This window comes from Panulirus ornatus, chromosome 32 (assembly GCF_036320965.1).
Source record: "Panulirus ornatus isolate Po-2019 chromosome 32, ASM3632096v1, whole genome shotgun sequence".
In the NCBI taxonomy this organism is placed as follows: domain Eukaryota; kingdom Metazoa; phylum Arthropoda; class Malacostraca; order Decapoda; family Palinuridae; genus Panulirus; species Panulirus ornatus.
This window is the reverse complement of record NC_092255.1, coordinates 2,485,143-2,505,666: the sequence shown is the minus strand read 5'-3', so window position 1 is coordinate 2,505,666 and position 20,524 is coordinate 2,485,143. Positions and strand designations below refer to the sequence as shown.

Genomic DNA, 20,524 nt, shown 5'->3' with positions numbered 1-20,524 from the left:
GTGGACTTTATTAAAAAAGGGGGTGACTGTATTGTTGACTGGTTGGTAAGGTTATTTAATGTATGTATGACTCATGGTGAGGTGCCTGAGGATTGGCGGAATGCGTGCATAGTGCCATTGTACAAAGGCAAAGGGGATAAGAGTGAGTGCTCAAATTACAGAGGTATAAGTTTGTTGAGTATTCCTGGTAAATTATATGGGAGGGTATTGATTGAGAGGGTGAAGGCATGTACAGAGCATCAGATTGGGGAAGAGCAGTGTGGTTTCAGAAGTGGTAGAGGATGTGTGGATCAGGTGTTTGCTTTGAAGAATGTATGTGAGAAATACTTAGAAAAGCAAATGGATTTGTATGTAGCATTTATGGATCTGGAGAAGGCATATGATAGAGTTGATAGAGATGCTCTGTGGAAGGTATTAAGAATATATGGTGTGGGAGGAAAGTTGTTAGAAGCAGTGAAAAGTTTTTATCGAGGATGTAAGGCATGTGTACGTGTAGGAAGAGAGGAAAGTGATTGGTTCTCAGTGAATGTAGGTTTGCGGCAGGGGTGTGTGATGTCTCCATGGTTGTTTAATTTGTTTATGGATGGGGTTGTTAGGGAGGTAAATGCAAGAGTTTTGGAAAGAGGGGCAAGTATGAAGTCTGTTGGGGATGAGAGAGCTTGGGAAGTGAGTCAGTTGTTGTTCGCTGATGATACAGCGCTGGTGGCTGATTCATGTGAGAAACTGCAGAAGCTGGTGACTGAGTTTGGAAAAGTGTGTGGAAGAAGAAAGTTAAGAGTAAATGTGAATAAGAGCAAGGTTATTAGGTACAGTAGGGTTGAGGGTCAAGTCAATTGGGAGGTGAGTTTGAATGGAGAAAAACTGGAGGAAGTGAAGTGTTTTAGATATCTGGGAGTGGATCTGGCAGCAGATGGAACCATGGAAGCGGAAGTGGATCATAGGGTGGGGGAGGGGGCGAAAATTCTGGGAGCCTTGAAGAATGTGTGGAAGTCGAGAACATTATCTCGGAAAGCAAAAATGGGTATGTTTGAAGGAATAGTGGTTCCAACAATGTTGTATGGTTGTGAGGCATGGACTATGGATAGAGTTGTGCGCAGGAGGATGGATGTGCTGGAAATGAGATGTTTGAGGACAATGTGTGGTGTGAGGTGGTTTGATCGAGTAAGTAACGTAAGGGTAAGAGAGATGTGTGGAAATAAAAAGAGCGTGGTTGAGAGAGCAGAAGAGGGTGTTTTGAAATGGTTTGGTCACATGGAGAGAATGAGTGAGGAAAGATTGACCAAGAGGATATACGTGTCGGAGGTGGAGGGAACGAGGAGAAGAGGGAGACCAAATTGGAGGTGGAAAGATGGAGTGAAAAAGATTTTGTGTGATCGGGGCCTGAGCATGCAGGAGGGTGAAAGGAGGGCAAGGAATAGAGTGAATTGGAGCGATGTGGTATACCGGGGTTGACGTGCTGTCAGTGGATTGAAGCAGGGCATGTGAAGCGTCTGGGGTAAACCATGGAAAGCTGTGTAGGTATGTATATTTGTGTGTGTGGACGTATGTATATACATGTGTATGGGGGGGGGTTGGGCCATTTCTTTCGTCTGTTTCCTTGCGCTACCTCGCAAACGCGGGAGACAGCGACAAAGTATAATAAATATAAATAAAAATAAATATATATATATTATCCCTTTTTTTCAGGGGGGGGGGGGGATAATATGAGAGTTGGGGTGAGAGAGTATCATTAAATTTTAGGGAGAATAAAAAGATGTTCTGGAAGGAGGTAAATAAAGTGCGTAAGACAAGGGAGCAAATGGGAACTTCAGTGAAGGGCGCAAATGGGGAGGTGATAACAAGTAGTGGTGATGTGAGAAGGAGATGGAGTGAGTATTTTGAAGGTTTGTTGAATGTGTTTGATGATAGAGTGGCAGATATAGGGTGTTTTGGTCGAGGTGGTGTGAAAAGTGCGAGGGTTAGGGAAAATGAGTTGGTAAACAGAGAAGAGGTAGTAAAAGCTTTGCGGAAGATGAAAGCCGGCAAGGCAGCAGGTTTGGATGGTATTGCAGTGGAATTTATTAAAAAAGGGGGTTACTGTATTGTTGACTGGTTGGTAAGGTTATTTAATGTATGTATGACTCATGGTGAGGTGCCTGAGGATTGGCGGAATGCGTGCATAGTGCCATTGTACAAAGGCAAAGGGGATAAGAGTGAGTGCTCAAATTACAGAGGTATAAGTTTGTTGAGTATTCCTGGCAAATTATATGGGAGGGTATTGATTGAGAGGGTGAAGGCATGTACAGAGCATCAGATTGGGGAAGAGCAGTGTGGTTTCAGAAGTGGTAGAGGATGTGTGGATCAGGTGTTTGCTTTGAAGAATGTATGTGAGAAATACTTAGAAAAGCAAATGGATTTGTATGTAGCATTTATGGATCTGGAGAAGGCATATGATAGAGTTGATAGAGATGCTCTGTGGAAGGTATTAAGAATATATGGTGTGGGAGGCAAGTTGTTAGAAGCAGTGAAAAGTTTTTATCGAGGATGTAAGGCATGTGTACGTGTAGGAAGAGAGGAAAGTGATTGGTTCTCAGTGAATGTAGGTTTGCGGCAGGGGTGTGTGATGTCTCCATGGTTGTTTAATTTGTTTATGGATGGGGTTGTTAGGGAGGTGAATGCAAGAGTTTTGGAAAGAGGGGCAAGTATGAAGTCTGTTGGGGATGAGAGAGCTTGGGAAGTAAGTCAGTTGTTGTTCGCTGATGATACAGCGCTGGTGGCTGATTCATGTGAGAAACTGCAGAAGCTGGTGACTGAGTTTGGTAAAGTGTGTGAAAGAAGAAAGTTAAGAGTAAATGTGAATAAGAGCAAGGTTATTAGGTACAGTAGGGTTGAGGGTCAATTCAATTGGGAGGTGAGTTTGAATGGAGAAAAACTGGAGGAAGTGAAGTGTTTTAGATATCTGGGAGTGGATCTGGCAGCAGATGGAACCATGGAAGCGGAAGTGGATCATAGGGTGGGGGAGGGGGCGAAAATTCTGGGAGCCTTGAAGAATGTGTGGAAGTCGAGAACATTATCTCGGAAAGCAAAAATGGGTATGTTTGAAGGAATAGTGGTTCCAACAATGTTGTATGGTTGTGAGGCATGGACTATGGATAGAGTTGTGCGCAGGAGGATGGATGTGCTGGAAATGAGATGTTTGAGGACAATGTGTGGTGTGAGGTGGTTTGATCGAGTAAGTAACGTAAGGGTAAGAGAGATGTGTGGAAATAAAAAGAGCGTGGTTGAGAGAGCAGAAGAGGGTGTTTTGAAATGGTTTGGTCACATGGAGAGAATGAGTGAGGAAAGATTGACCAAGAGGATATACGTGTCGGAGGTGGAGGGAACGAGGAGAAGAGGGAGACCAAATTGGAGGTGGAAAGATGGAGTGAAAAAGATTTTGTGTGATCGGGGCCTGAACATGCAGGAGGGTGAAAGGAGGGCAAAGAATAGAGTGAACTGGAGCGATGTGGTATACCGGGGTTGACGTTCTGTCAGTGGATTGAATCAAGGCATGTGTATGGGGGTGGGTTGGGCCATTTCTTTCGTCTGTTTCCTTGCGCTACCTCGCAAACGCGGGAGACAGCGACAAAAAAAAAAAAAAAAATTATCCCTGGGGATAGGGGATTAAGAGTACTTCCCACGTATTCCCTGCGTGTCATAGAAGGCGACTAAAAGGGGAGGGAGCGGGAGGCTGGAAATCCTCCCCTCTCGTTTTTTTTAATTTTCCAAAAGAAGGAACAGAGGGGGGCCAGGTGAGGATATTCCACAAAGGCCCAGTCCTCTGTTCTTAACGCTACCTCGCTAACGCGGGAAATGGCGAATAGTTTAAAAGAAAAAAAAAAATAAACAATCATGAAAAGTTGAAACAATATGAACTATATATGGTAGTCCAGGCTGGCCTTTGCAGAGGTTCAATGTAAAATCCTTCAAACACTTTTCACAAGTCTGAAGCTAACCTTTTTGTGGCATTAGGGGTTGTACTGGTGGTGCTGAGTTAGGTGCAAATAATGTAGATAACTAATGAAAGCAAACATGTTCCTGCTAGCAGTCTTTACTTAAGCAGTCATTATGTCTTGACATTTCTATCTAATTTTAGGATTATCAAGATAAGTGAAGCAAGGCCAATAATAATGTACCTTTCACCGATGTCTTTAGATAACTATTAGAGTAACATGATTAAGAAAGTTATACAGAAGGTAAAATAGTCTCTGATATCCTCTTCCTAAGCAAGTTAGAGCCACTGATCTAAGTGCTTACACATTGATCCTTTTGCTGTATACCTATGCCAATCATCCCATTACCTGCATTTATCAGGTGGTGCATGTACAATCTCGTAACAAATTAGCTTTCATAAGGATGTCAAAATGCTGAAGAAATTATACAAATACCAATATAAGGACATATAGAGTTGAATTGTATATGTCTGATGTACCTGAGTAAATGGGAACTGCTGGACAATACTCAGGCTTAATCATCAAACAGGTTCTCTTCAGGACACAAATCACATGATGAAATACTACAATAATATTTTAGAAAGTCTAACATATGTCCACAAGACATACATGCACTAACTACAGTTTATAAGAAATACACATTCACAACATGAAACAAAGCTAAATATCTAACAGAAGCACATAAAAACATAAATCCTAAATGCTTTGAATTCTGAGATACTGTCTTGTGTCTAGAAAAGGTCAATCAAGGATGTCCTGATTGTGATTTTGTTTATGAAAACATGGAATAGTGATAAACTAGCCCCACTGTTACTATAAATGAATATTTCTTAGTAATCATCAATTAATATACTACATGAACAAAAATCTGCTGATGAAACCTATTGATAGATAATAGCATCCCACTTCTGGTCCTGTTTGTACGATAAGTGCCAAACATCTTTAATCTCAGCAAAGTAAACCACACAGTGGGTGGGGTGATGTCTTCAGCTCACTGCTATCTAAGCTCAAATAAAAAGAAAAAAGAAAAAAAGAAGATATATGAGTCTGACAGCGAGCCATGGATACCCATGCTCTTACATACATGGCCAATCATCCTATGTGGTATAGAAACTATCAATTCAAACTTTTGGCAAAGAAGTCCTTCAGTTATCAGGAAGATAACAACATAATATTGGCAACATCCTCAAAAGAAAATTAAGTGATAAAACTTAAAGTAAGAGACCAGCGGCAATGCAATGGAAAATTTTAAAAAGTATTATATATCCTATTCTATAAAATCAAGGCCATCCAGTGTCTGTGTATTCATCACTTGTACCATATTTGATATCTGACTACTGTATTTCTCAATTCACCAAGAAGTCAGTCAACTACATGAGACACCTCTGCTAGTATAAAGGATACTTTCACTGGTTACAGTGTGAGTTCTATGATTGCAACAGCAAAACAATTACTACTATTTGCTTGATGGAAATTTGGGTCATTTATGGTTCCCAGCTCATATGTACATCAGACTGGTGACCTGGAGCTTACTGAATATAAACTGGTAAATTGGCTAAAGATGTGGCTTTGGCTAAGTAAGCTTGATTACACAACCATTATTTTGTAATCTTTTAAAGATTTTTTAATCAGATATAAACTATCTAGAAGGCTGAGTGCAAAGGAGTGTAATGGACAAAGGTTATGTTAGTCACCCTGCTTCATTCTAAATAAGCAAGAGGCAACAAGATGCTTGAAGAACCATAAAAATTTACTTATCAGTTTGAATGAAGTTATTGGACTCCACCTGCTTGAGGTTACACTGCAGATGAAAAGTAAACGTAGGTAAGGTTGTATCAAATCAGTTGATGAAACAGAGCACAGTCTCGTCAGAGAACTTCTTGCTTCAAAGGAATCCATCCTGTTCCTGCTTCTGAGAGTGCAGTGCAGCCTTGGAGTTAAAAGAGCCCCTAGAAAAGGGGTCCTGGGGTAACACCAGGACTCTCTATGAAAAGGGGTCCTGGGGTAACACCAGGACTCTCTATGAAAAGGGTCCTGGGTAATATCATCACCATTACCATTATTGATACTATTACTGGGAATATCAACACTATCAAAATAATTTCATCTTCATACATGTTTGCTAATCCCTGCATGAATGAGGAAGCATTAGGAATAGATGACTGAGCATTAAAGGGAAAAAATTCTCACTTCGCTCCCTCCTCCGCTGTCACTTCTTTTGGAAAGTAATACAGGTGGGAATGATTTACAGTCCCCACTCCCAACGATCATTACTATCAGTTTGAATTTCAATCAAGAAAAGAAAAATCTTACACTTAATGAAGAAAAAGAAGCTGCAATCAGGCACTATTACCTAATCATAACAATCAGTAATATGATATGGCTTTGTTCTAGTAATCACTGTAAGTGCCAATCAGCAACATCTAGATTAACAATATCTGGTCGTTTTTGGTAATGCTGGGACTACAACAATACTGTTCTTGGATTTTCCATGAAATATAATGTGTACGATGGAACATAGATTAAAAATCCAACCATACATTCATATGGCTTGGTATCAGACTCAGAAAACAATAATGATGCTGAAAGTTTGGATCTATCATTATGATGCAAAACTCCGAGTAGAAACTCCAAAGTCCTTGGGGTTTGCAATTCAAGATTTTCCATGAAACATATGTTGTTAGTATCACTGTGTACATTTCATCATGTAAAAAGCATCTGATTTACCAAACAAGAAGTTACATCATGCATCCAGTATAAACTTCAGAATGTGTCTTCAGTCAAATGATGCTAATATCAATACCGCAGGTGAATTTGAATTCAAAATTACTTTTACAATACACAGTAACATGCTGCTTATGATAATCTGGGACATTCAATGTGTAATTAGAAAAAATAATGTTACAAATGTACTAAGACTATTGAATCTACCATGCATCACAGGCCATCCTCTGGGAAAATAATTTACCCTTGTTCTGTCATTAACCCGTCGATCAAATCGTGGTGTCTGTCCTCCAATGAGGGCGAAGTAGCATTCCTGAGAGCATGCAATGACATTAGTTTGTACCTTAAATCCCTAATGTTAACTGTTGTCACTTGTATTACATCATCCTGTCATTCCATACTTACAGCACAGTCTTTCGGATATCATGTATCATTTATGACTCTTCCAGCAATGAAAGTAGGGCAATGAATGCAGAATCTTTCTCAGACATTTCAGTAGCAAACCATGAACTCAATCTTTGATGCACAACAAGAAAACTCAAAACACTGAAGAATTGTACACATTAATATGGCAATCATGTGATAAAGGAGTATCCAGATGCCTGAAGTATATGGAAATGTCTTTATTTTCTCACACTCATGATTGTGTGGTTGATAAAAGCTACTTGGTTATCTATATTGGCACTCAGCACTCTATAAACACTTCAATCATATAGACTCTGAAATAGCTAGAGAGGAATGGGCATTCTTCCTCATTCTGCATAATTCTTACTAAGTGTGGTATCAAATTATTTGAAGCACTGAAGATGTGAATGTCTGAAGTACTGTATAAGAATAAATACACATCTATTTATACTTACAGTAAATACATAATTCAGAGAACAGGCTTACTCAATCTAGGCACACATGGATAATGTACAACTGATCTCTCAAAACAAACACACATGGGCTAAGTACAAGTGATTTTTCCTAACAGATATATTCATTTACGACATAAAAAACTAAAGTATAAGTAATCTCTCACTGAAAAGTAACATCTTTGTTTTCTTAAATATTATGCTGGACTACACAAACACAGAGTAAGCCTAACTAGAATGTGTTCTCAGCACTGTAAACCCAACATCAGTTCCAGCTGATCTCAAAATCAGTATGATTAATATGCTCGGACAAAGAACATGCATGAGGTAGGTGGGATGGAAGCGTTACATACTTAACGTAATTTTGTAAGTTTAATCATTTTAGTCAAGTTCCTATAAGTCTAAGAGGAAGGATACTGTTGTGTGCAACTACTCAGGACACTAAGGTGTGGGTGATACTGCACTTGGTATTGAAGTGGCAAGAGAAAGAGCACAAAAGCAGTTATAGTGATTATTCATATCGTTATGAAAGTTTTTGTTTTTGTTGTGAGAACATCACTTCTAGGATCCATGCCATTTATCAACCTTACATATATATCAAACAAGCAGGCCTCTAATTACATGTATACTGGTCAACTAGTAAAGTGTCTTCTGTAGAGTAATATCCATCTCACCTTAGCCACCTCAGATAAATTATCGACCTTGAGCCGTGTAGGTTGTGGTGTAGGTGGAGTGGTTGATGCAGCACCTGCATTGCCACTGCTGGCAACCCAAGGTGGTAAAATGGCCATGATGGTTTCTAGCTGTGCGGCCAAAGCAGTATGAGCAGCCAATAGGAGCGTGCAGATGGTGCGATGAGTTGCTCGTGCCTGGGCCAAACGCCAGGAAGCACTACTGCTACCTCCTCCACCTCCACATTTGATCGTATTATTCTGCAATCAAAACATAACTGACTAATATGGATTCCTGTTGTTAGCATCATGCTGGATATTTGTTCGTTATCATTATCCGAAAATATATTCTAAATGATTAAAGCCATTATCCTTGAGGTAGAGGAGAAAGAATTCTACCTCTGTTTTCCCCACATGGCATAGAAGGTGACTAAAGGGGGTGGGACGGTGGGCTGGAAACCCTCCCCTTCTTGTATTTCAATCTCTAAAAGAGGAAACAGGAGTCAAGCAGGGAGTGTTCATCCTCCTCAAAGGCTCAGACTGGGGTGTCTGAATGTGTGTAGATGAAGAGAAAGGAGAGATGGGTAATATGTTTGAGGAAAGAAACCTGGATGTTCTGGCTCTGAATGAAATGAAGCTCAAGGGTAAAAGGGAAGGACAGATTGGAAACATCTTGGCAGTAAGTTCTGGGTTTGGTGAGGGGAAAAGAGCTAGGGTAGGAGTAGCACTAACCATGAAGCAGAAGTTGTGGGAGTGTGTGACAGAGTGTAAGGAGGTGAATTCTAGATTGATGTGGGTAAAACTGAAATTGGATGGCAAGAGATGGGTGATTACTGGTGCTTATACACCTGGTCATGAGAAGAAAGAATATGAGAGGCAAGTGTTTTGGGAGCAGATGTGTGAGTGTGTTGGCAGTTTTGGTTCACAAGACTGGGTGTTAGTGATGGGTGATTTGAATGTGAAGGTGTGTAATGAGGCAGTTAAGGGTATAACTGGTGCTTATGGGGCATTCAGAGTTGTGAATGGAAATGGTAAAGAGCTTGTATCAATGTAAGCTGAAAACAGACCAGCGATTAGGAATACCTGGTTTAAAAACAGAGATATCCATTAGTATATGTATGCAAGTAAGAGAGATGGTCAAAAGGCATTATTAGATTACATATTAATTGATAGGCATATAAAATAGACTTTTGAATGTAAATACACCGAGAGGGGCAGCTGGTGGGATGTCTGATCACTATCTTGTAAAGGTGAAGATTTGTAGGGGTGAAGAAGAAAATTGTTACTTGCCCTTTAACCAATTTACTAAAGTCTTCATCATGTATTATCAATTCCACATTCTATGTTTTAAGTATCAATCAAGTCCTGTTCATCTCATGTACCAACAGGACACTACAGTACACAGACTCTCTGATAATTAGTGAAACCACCTCTTCCTAAAGCATTTGCTCAGCTAAAGCTCACAGAAAACCATGTCTCCTATATGAACAATGGTCATTCTGGTCAGTTCTGTGTTCTGTGGGTCATCTAAAAGCTGCAGCAAGGGACAATGAACAATAAGCCTAAAAACTAAATCTGCTTTTTATGCAATATTTGGACATCTTCAGTGAAAAAAAAAAAAAACACTATGATATCAGTATAAATGAAACAGATGTACAGAATGGATAAACTATAGTTACTACACAATTCAAAGAAGTATAGCAAATTTTCTTTTGAATAGTGATAAATCATATGGATGTGTAACAGCAAATAAACTTGAATGAAGGAAGCTAGTAATGGTACTAAACTGGATATTTCATTTATATATTATGCAATTACATCACCTTTTAAGACATAGGGAAAATAATCTATATGATTAACTGAGGTGAATATTACATTACCCCACAACACTGAATGTGGGAAGGAGCATTTATGAACAGCATAGGTAATCTAACAGCTAATTAAACCTTTTACAGTTGTCAATGAAATTATATGAGTAGTTCGTCTAAAAGGTGAACTATGAGAATGACTTACAAGTGTGCCGAAAAATACTGTCTCCATGTTGGACTGCTGTGTTCGAGCACTGAGCCGCGGGGAACTCCAAGACTTGCCACTCCGACCTCCACTAAAAAAGTTCAAATAGCAAATTACACATGAAGTAATGGCTTGTCTCAATACTTAGACAAAATGCAAACACAGCAAGTAATAAAATGGGAAAACAGAGTTTAGCATGTTACAGAAATCTTTTATTCACATTGTGATAATCAGTATCAACAGCATCCTTCAAAAAACTTTACAATACAATTATCCTGGCAACAAATATTAAAAGATATGGACATATGAAACTATCACAAATATACATCAGAGATGTAGTTTTCATCAAAATGTTAAAATTATATTCTTTATATCATTTTGGAACAGTAAATATACGATTGGAAAAATTTTTTAAACTCCTTGCAACCAATTACATTAATTCATAACAAATACTTGGAGTAAGAGAAAATATTATCTGGAACATGAAATATTTTGATATAGCACAAGCTTCAATCATAGAAACATGACTACATAGTTCTATATACAGAATAAAGAAGGAGATATAGGTTTATGAACAGCAGTCAACAACTGAATGTAAAATCCCTCTTCCAGTTCTGGTCATTCATCAGTGACTGCTGGTGGGCAAAAACTAAGCAAAAATATAACATATCTCTTTTACTGAATTCCAAATTTTGTACACTTACATTTAAAATGTTATTGAACACAACTTAAGTTCTAAAAGCTTATAAAAATTTAAAGCTTAGGCATTTTATCTAAAAAGACATGGGACAATTATGAGACTGGATCCAGATGGGAGACAGCTAAGAGACTAGATTTCTGAAAGCAAATGAAGCAAATTAAAAAAGCTCCAGAAGATCACATAGGTGTCTTTGCACAAAGCTTATGTCAGTTACGTCGCCCAGGCCAGCTCTGATTGGATCAGTAGATGTGGGTGCCCATAAATAAAAATTTTTGCACATTTTTATATAATTAAGGCCAATATACTCAAACTCATTATTGATGACCAAAGTGCACTGTGCAAAGGACCCAGCTCAGTGCTCTCTATCTTATCCAGCAGGTATATGATTTAACATTTTATATGGCTTAGACACATGAAAACTACTTACTCAACTTATGTACACCAAAAACGGAAATATGCAATCTACTCAAAAAGGTCATGGAAAATTCCCAATACAGCTGAAAAACTGTACCATTACATCTTTAAAAACAATGAGTGTTTAGCTACTTAGCAGGATGCATATCAACACAATATGGTACATGTGTAAAAATCAACATGCCATGTGGTCACATTTGTTAGTTTTTTAAAGTGCAAATTACCTAAAAGGAAACAAACCTCATTTGCTTGCTTTTGTTCATAATGTTACTGCCTTAATAATTCCTTTCCTCATTCGGATTTCAACATCAAGGTGTGTAATGCAAGGCTGAATGACTATGTCACACAGGGTCCAACAGTAATCCTGATCTTTGGCATTTCAAAGGTTAAATCCCTAAAAAGTCCTACTGATATTAAACTGTGTTTCTATACCTACTTTTACACAATTACATCAAGAATTTGGAGCCAGCCTGGTTGAATAAAATTAAGAACAAACAGTTAGATGGACAAAGTGATGGACATAGAAAAGGACAGGGTGATTACTGTAGGGCTGTTGTATCTAAGCAGGGCCCAAACAATTTGTATTTAAAGGGTTCAAAAAGGGTAAATAGCACATGCTGACAATATAAGTACTTGCATAACCTACTGAGCAAAAAAAAATAGATATTCTAATAAGAATAAATGGGGAATGAGTTAATACAATAAAATCAATATCTAAATCATTTAGGCAGCTATAATTGAAAGGCAAAAAGTTTTCAAGTGTCTCTTCACTTTCTGAAGAGCAACTTTTAATATGAGGAAGCCTCAAAGAGATCACTCTGCACAATAGGCTTGATAGCCTTGTCATCCATCAGAAAAATAAGTCCCTGCTTACCTCATTTTTCTATTATCTCTGCATCAATTATCCTACATCTACTCTGAGAAACACAATATTCATGTCTTGTAGATCACTCATCTCTGATGATGCTACTAATAAAACGAAAATATTAGCTTAATTGTCCAAGTATCCAAGTACACTACTGGTCAAATATCCAAGAACCCACAAGAATGTGAGGACAGAAAGATATACAGATCTGAAACTATGAATCCCTCAGATGATGAGTTTTGTTTCTGAGGGGAGAGACCCTTTTCTCACCACTAACAAGGTGAGCTTAGACACTAATGCTCAAACTTCCCCACCCATCCTCCAGCTTTTGGTGAGAACAAATCGTATGAAAAATACTCCGTATGATCAAAAACAGTAGATCCACCATTACCAATGTCATGTCAGTAGACTGAGAATGATATGCAATGGTACATAAGTCTCCCCATGATGCTGAAGCCCACAGAAAGATGGAATTAGCCAATCTTAAGCCCTTGCTGCCAAGCAAGAAATACATAGCAACTGTCTTTGCAAAGCAAAGGTGTGTTTAGAATGCCTTTGACAACTTCAGGAAGAGAAGCAAACATGGACTTTGTGTAAAAAATAAGATCTCTGCCAATTCTTAGATACACATAAATGCATACTGACTATTTATGTCAGTCCTTTCAAAATAAGGACATTACACTTTATTTCATTGTTTATAACAGCATTATGTACGCTGAAAATAAAGCTAATTACTGTTTTATCAATCACTGGAACTCAAGAAACAGTGGCTGGTCCTATAGATTTCTCCCAAGTAAGGTCATGAGAAGTAGATAAACCTTATTTCCTTTACCCCAACATTATCGAAGGAACTCAAACGGTTGTGTGAGTTTATCTCTGAGATGTGATTTTTTTTCTTTTAAACAATGGCTCATATGGCAGAGGCAAAGAACATGCTCTAGTCACCATTTTGGGTGAAAGGAAAACTGCACGACAAAAAATCAAGAAATTCATGAGTGTTCCTATTTAGTCACAGGCAATTAGAAAGTACTATCTATCTATATATCTATCTATCTATCTAATGCTTGTTTCCACCTGGAACTTCCTCAAGGGGGTGGCTGCAACAATAGTTTCCATAGCTAGTGAACTCCAGTGCCACTTCTTAGCCTACTGTGCCTCACTCTCAACAGGCCACTGGCAGAGGGCAATTCTCTAGTGTGGTGTTTGCAGACACTCCTAACTATTGTTCCTCCCGACTACTTCTACCTAATGCTCCTGCCTAACATTCATACTTAATACCTTTTCCTAACATTTCTACATAATGCTCCTACTTACTACCTTAATCTACTGCTCCTAATATTATGCCAAAAGGCAGGGCTATCAAATGGTGTTCACCACAGGAAAATCTAGAGTTGCGAAGAATGAGCTGTGCGAGTCAAGTGTTATGTATGACAAGGAGGGATTGTATGTCTGGACAGAATGCCAGTAGTCCATGTGTGGGTGAGGCAGAAAGATTAGACAGCTACCTGGCTCACAGAAGTGCAACTTGACAACCACAGATGTGCTGGCTCATGACGATGCCATCTCTTACCCTTCCAATACCCAGGCATGTAATACTGGTAATATACTTCCCTGGTTGTTGGCTGCCTACCAGCTACTACCTACTCTCTATATGAAATGTCCGTATTCAGAGACGTGTTTTTGTACAAATCATAAATACAGCCAGTCTCAAGTGAATATATGTCACAGTTAGTAAGCCCTTTTAGACTTGGCTATTCTCTCTCAAAGACTTCACATGCTTGCATCTAAACTGGCAATCTTTGCCCTGTGCATGGAAAAATTAGTTGAGTAAATATTTGCATAAGAAATAAAAAAATACATATCAACAAAGTTCAAGGGTAAAGGGGAAGAATGGTTTGGAAATACCATAGGATTAAAGTCAGGGGTTGGTGAGAGGACAAGAGCTAAGGAAGTGGGTAGCACTAATGCTGAAGCAGCTGTGGGAGTGTATGAAACAGTGTAAGGAAGTGAGTTCTGGTGAGAGGACAAAAGCTAAGGAAGGGGTAGCACTACTTCTGAAGTGGAAGCTGCGAGAAGTGCATGAAACAGCGTAAGGAAGTGAACTCTAGACTGATTTGGGTAAAAATAAAAGTGGATGGTAATATAAGGGTGATTATCAGTGCTTTTGCATTTGGCCATGAGAAGAAAGTTTATGAGAGGCAAGTGTTTTGGGAGCAGATGAGTGTGTGTGTGTGAGCAGTTTTGATGCAAGAGACCTGGTATTGGTGATAGGTGATTAAAATGTGAAGAGGAGTAATGTGACAACTGAGGGTATAATTGTGGCACCGAGTATTCAGTAGGGTGAATGGAAATGGTGAACATCTGGTGGAGTTGGGTGATGAAAAAGGACAGATGATTGGGAATAATTGGTTTAAAAAGAGGGACATACACAAATATACATATGTGAGAAAGAAAAATGGTCAGAGGGCATTATTGGACTACATAATAATTAACAGGGGTGTAAGAGAGAGACTTTTGGATGTGAAACTGCTGAGAGAGGCTGCTGGTGGGACGTCTGATCACTAACATATGGAGGCAAGGGTGAAGATTTGTTCAGGTTTTAGAAAGAGAAAATAAATGTTGAGTGGCAAAAGGATAGACTAAATGAAGCTAAGGGAATGGGTGAGGAATGGGTGATATTCAGGAATGCAGCACTGGCATGTGCAAGAGATGCATGTGGCATGCATAAGGTGGGAAGTGGGCAGATTAGAAAGGGTGGGATGAAAAAGCAAAGTTGCTAATGAAAGAGAAAAGAAGGGTATGTGGGTGGTACTTATACAGAAGGAATGCAATCAGCACTCACATATGATATTCATGCTAATCAGAGTTAACTGTATATGCTAGTTAAAGAATTAGGCAAAACTGAAGCTGTCACAAGTAACCAACTCACATGAAATTTGCTTAAGAATACCAGTCTACCATACAAATGCAAACAATTTGGTCAATTATGTGTACAAATAGGTCAGGTATATGGATCAAATAAATATGGCAAAGCCTATGCCAAACTCAGCTCTTCCTTTCATTCTCTAAAAACAAGAGGCTATTGAGCAGTGGGCTAATTTCATGGGTTGAATATTCAAGCATTTCATAAGTCCTCATAAAAGGCTTACTGGGCGGCAGTAAGAATCCAAGGTTGGTTAATACCATCTATTACTGGGACCGAACAACATCGTGTCACTTTGTCTATACTGTATGTCAGCTGCTATCTACCATGATTACTGTTGCTGGTCAGTTCACTATCTCTATCACATTAGAACATTTCCAGATAATGTTTAATCCAAATGAAATCTGGAAGAGGGTTTTGAGCAATATCATCCTTAGCTCAGTGTCTGGTTCTACATAAGAAATCCTGCTGTGCAAACACTATATTGAAATATACATATATATTTCAAAACTATTCAAAATCACTTTTCCAAACTACTACAAATCATAAGCAAGCTACCATAATTCAGTGGCCATCACAAAGTCATACCTACAAAAGTGTGAAGCATAAAACTGTTGCTAAGACAAATACTTTTAAATTATAATATACATACATGCATTAAGTGAAATGAATATGTAAATCATTAGAACAATTTCCCTATGAATTTACAGCTTTTGTAGAAATATAATTTGGATGTTAAAATGCAGCGGCAATGTTTAAAAAATATCTGCCAAGAATATCAATAACATAAAGAGCACTATATCTGATAACAAATAAGAAATACAGTTTTGGGAGAGTGAAGAGATTCATTTCTGCACTGTGATGTTAAGTGAGTTAATAAATCTACTTGTCTCAATTTCCAGAGAGAGAGAGAGAGAGAGAGAGAGAGAGAGAGAGAGAGAGAGAGAGAGAGAGAGAGAGAGAGAGAGAGAGAGAGAGAGAGAGAGAGAGAGAGAGAGAGAGAGAGAGAGAGATGCAGGACCCTAAAAACCTAAATAAGTAACCACTGACCAGTATACAATAAGTTCTAACACAATATCAATCAGTGATCAACATCCAAAACCTATTCAACATAAACTGCTAGTTCCATCATTCAATTAGTCAGACAAGATAGCACAGATGTAGGTCAAGATACCACTTTGAATAACAGGTGAGCATCTGGGAAATCTGCTACAGTCTCCTGAAGCTATATAAAGAAGCATGTAAAGAGAAGGTAAATCTGTTTGCCAGGGATGAGCTGATCAGGAAAGATTTCTGTGATAAAATCAGAATAATGAGACGAATCTGGACAAGAACTAGTACAAAATAGTGATAGATAAGGTTGTCAGTAAATAAAGTACACTGGAACCTATTAGTTCCCTATGATGCTTAAGCCAACAGGAACAACTCTTCACTGTTGACATGGGTAGTAGCAGAACATTTAAGGAGGAAATACCCAGATCATATGCATATTACAACCATTAAGTTACATAGATTATGCTCTAAAGCTTACATTTCTTTTTCACAATCTGACAAGTTCCATCATCTTTATTGCCTAAGAACTGTTATTCAAGCAATCATTATCAGTCAATAATTCCTAAGCAGGTCACACAACCAACGAATCCCTAGTTGTTCTTGATCAACTAAATACTGAGAGGCAAAATACTTCACTAATACACTAAACAAGTGTTAATTCTAGCCAGTTATTGCCAACAGAACTCCACCCACTAGAAAATATAGGTAAAACTAACGCCCTTTCTTGGGCCTCTGAGACTTATGGTATTCACAAATATTTCATAACTTCTGAGAAAACTAAAGGCTGACAATACCTCTTATGAACTTCACAGAGATATAAGCATATTCTTCTGAGTAATATCTTCATTTTTTCAAAACAAATTAACCTTATAAACTACCAAACAGAGAATAAGCTACTGTTTCAGTGGAATTAACAGTGCTTAAATTCTACTTCCCAGAGAAAAAATGATAATGAGGTATAATACAAATATAATCACCTAGCTGTACAGCACAGGATTCAAGTTCTATAATCACGGGGCCCCATATCTTAACCCTTTCCTACTGTCACACAACTTTTTAAATTTTCGTGTGTTGTCAGCATTCACAGTCTCATCTCTTAGCTTATTCCATTCATGATACTATAAAAATATCTCTATAAATCTTTTCTAAAAAGTTTCTTGTTTAATTTCATATTATGGCCTTTGGTTGATCTGTTTTCATGTCTTTCAAAGAAAGGTTCACTGCTGGCATCATCAAACTAGTTTAGAAACTTAAAGAGTGTGACTGTCACTTCTTACTCTTCTCTCTTCCATAGTGAACAAATTTATGGGGTCTAACCTCTCACTGTAATGCAACTCTCCTGATTCTGATACCATCTTTGCTGCTCTTCTTCAGACAATCTCTATTAGTTATGTGCCCCTTTTAGTATGTTGTTAAATATGAAAATCACATTCAAGTTTTAGCTTAATACACGATGTGAACAGTGTGCTGAACAATTCCTTTCCCTTGTACTCAAGGACAAATCTAATATTTGCAAAAAGACAAGTTGGCTCCTTTACAATTTTCCTAATGTGGAACTCTGGTAACATGTTAGGTGCTATGTTAACCCCCAAGCTCCTATCACACATGTTCCATCAGCTTATTTCTTACTAGATAATATTTGTATGAGTTCCTCTTTCACTGTGTCCAATCCTCATTACTTTACTTGGAATTAATATTATGAATAGTGTTAGACCAATTTTGAGGTATGTCTGGGTCCCCTTGTTAGTTGAAACAATTGTCATTCTTTACTTCTCCAGACCCTGGCATCAACTGCAAACATACTGAAGTATGAGTCCTGTCTGTTTGAAAAGTCCTTTACAAAAAATGAAAAAATACAGCAATATTTTAAGAGTGAGCCCTGTGGCATGCAATGGTGTCCCCCACCTATTTCAAGAAGAATGCTCAGGCTTAAGTTCCTTGTTACTTCTCACTAAAATACTTTTCCATCCAATGATGGAGTTTTCCCCATATTTCTGCTTGGAGATCCATTTCTTTACCACTTCTCAAGTTCGTAAAGTGTCAAACACCTTCCAGCAGTCCAGAAGCACATAATCCACCCATCTTTCTGTCTAACATGGAGTTCTCTCCCTCAGAAGTCTAAGATATTTGTTAAGCATGACCTTTCCCTGAATCTCTGTTGTTTCTCACTTGAGTAGTTATGCCTTTTGAGTTGTCATCCATTTGGTTTCCGATTACCTTTTACAGTGTTTTACAGACTACACTTGTCAAAGAGACTGGTGTGTAGTTCAGCACAACTTCCAAGTAATTTCTCTACAAGTTAAGTATAACATCTACCCTCTCTCACTCCTTTAGCACTATACTTTCCTCCAGGAACATATTGAAGAACACTTTAAGTAGACTGTCATGCATATCTGCACAATTGTTGAGTACATATGGAGAAACCTCACTTGGACAATATGCCTTATTAGGGTAAAGACCCTTAAGAAGTCTGCAATAATAGTGCAAGGATGTCCATCAGTGACTGACTAACTCCTGGTAGCTGGTAGTTACTTCTTTTTTCTTTCTCTTTTCTTTCCAATGAGGCCTTCAAGACCATTAGGTAAGCATCTTCTTAAACTCAAAGATCCAATAAAGAAAATCTTTCAAATGAAACAATATAATTGCATAACAATGAGACTATACTGATGATAAAGGACAGTGAAAACTGATGACTGTGTATTTATTTAGGCACATGATTTACATGTTTAATGTAAATATAATCCATGTTCATCTTCTGTCATCATTCTTCCTAGAATCATGAATATCAAAAAACCATCTACACAAAATTCTATATACATTGTGTAAGTCACTTCCTGCAAAGCAAGATGAAATATTTTAATCATTCTACAGCTTCAATCAAACAAGTCTCAAACTCAACAGCAAAGCTGAAAATGTCACTGAGAAAACAATAAAGGCTCTATTTTCATGTACCAAATTTCGAGTTTGGAATGCCTGATTACAGCTAGCAACATTTTTCAAACAAACACAGAATTGTATCACACGCTTTTATGTCAAGACCTCTTGCATCAGTGTCAATAACTAAATAAGGGAAATGTCATGTTATCTATAATAAACACGGACACAAAGTCACTTTAATTGTAAACACTAAGAAAACAAAAGATTATACTTCTATACCATGTAACTATGAACAATAGTACCCAGAGCTGCTAACCTTGTCAAACAAAAAAGGAACAAAGATGGCAAAAATAAGGAATTTGGATGAAAAAAAGAAATTATGCAAAACAAAACTTACAACCACGTGCAATACACACTACACTTTCAATACAGGAAATTGTAATGTCCAGTGCTCAAGCTGTTATCTCCATTCATTAATCTACATGTAGATAGTCCACAACTGTTCACTTTAAAACCAACAGTAGTGTTAAATTTTTGGTTCCTGAACTAAGTTAACAGAGGTTCTAATGTTTGTTTGTCTACACATATCCAGTTCTGGCTAGAGAGCTTTTTGTTATAAACTGTGGTTACCTGTCTGCACTTCTCCAGAAGCCTTTCACTGAACTTCATTTGATGACATGTCATATGTGATACGAATCACAAGCCAAAACATCAAAACATATAGACCAAGTTTTCCCAGGAGGGAGATGGCTGTAACATTTTGACCTTTTCAAACTCTTCAATTATGAATTGGTCATTGCCTAATCTATTTTCCTTATCATATCACTTTCTACATGTTTCACATTGATATGACTTAGCATATGCAATGGTAATATGAACATTTCCACTGGTTTGTTAGAGATTAGCCATCCTAAATTTTGCAGGAAAGGATTGGGTTTATACATAGTAGTTCATTTTATCTTCGTTAATTAATGGTTGAGGTGCAAATAAACTGATGTAATGATGTAACTTACGTGCTGAGGCTTTGATTTTCTAGCAAAATTTTCATTGTCACTCTTCATCGGTCATTGCTATCATCTGTCATTGCTAGAAAATCTTAGTAAACTAAATTTTACTACTTTGAAGAACAGCAACAGATAGAAGGGAAATAGTAACTTCTCATCCACTTCTATACATGATAATTTCGTAAGACTTTTTTATGATTGGATGGTAAGACTGATCGTGCAACAATCTGTATGGCCATTTCTGCAAACGGTTGGAAATTGGTTGATGTCTGACTAATTTTGTACACTGAATTGGTACTAGCGTGTGTGATGGGAACATACACAATATATTGAACAGTGCAACCCTGTGAACTTCACATATATTACATACACAAAACATGTACATGAACATAAGACCAGATTTTCACAAAAAATTATTTCATTAAGAAAAATCATACTGCCATATTCATCTA

General features: G+C 37.9%; 1 protein-coding gene across 1 annotated transcript in view; it reads right to left on the bottom strand.

Annotated features, from left to right (window-relative positions):
* The window catches only part of LOC139758941 (uncharacterized), a 222,005-nt gene that overhangs the window by 85,633 nt on the left and 115,848 nt on the right, over nt 1–20,524 (bottom strand). The window contains exons 7-9 of the mRNA XM_071680756.1: nt 10,237–10,327; nt 8,227–8,484; nt 6,940–7,008 (exon numbers count right to left, since the gene is read on the bottom strand). Coding sequence (XP_071536857.1) covers nt 6,940–7,008; nt 8,227–8,484; nt 10,237–10,327 — 418 coding nt within the window. The remainder of the gene's footprint in view (nt 1–6,939; nt 7,009–8,226; nt 8,485–10,236; nt 10,328–20,524) is intronic.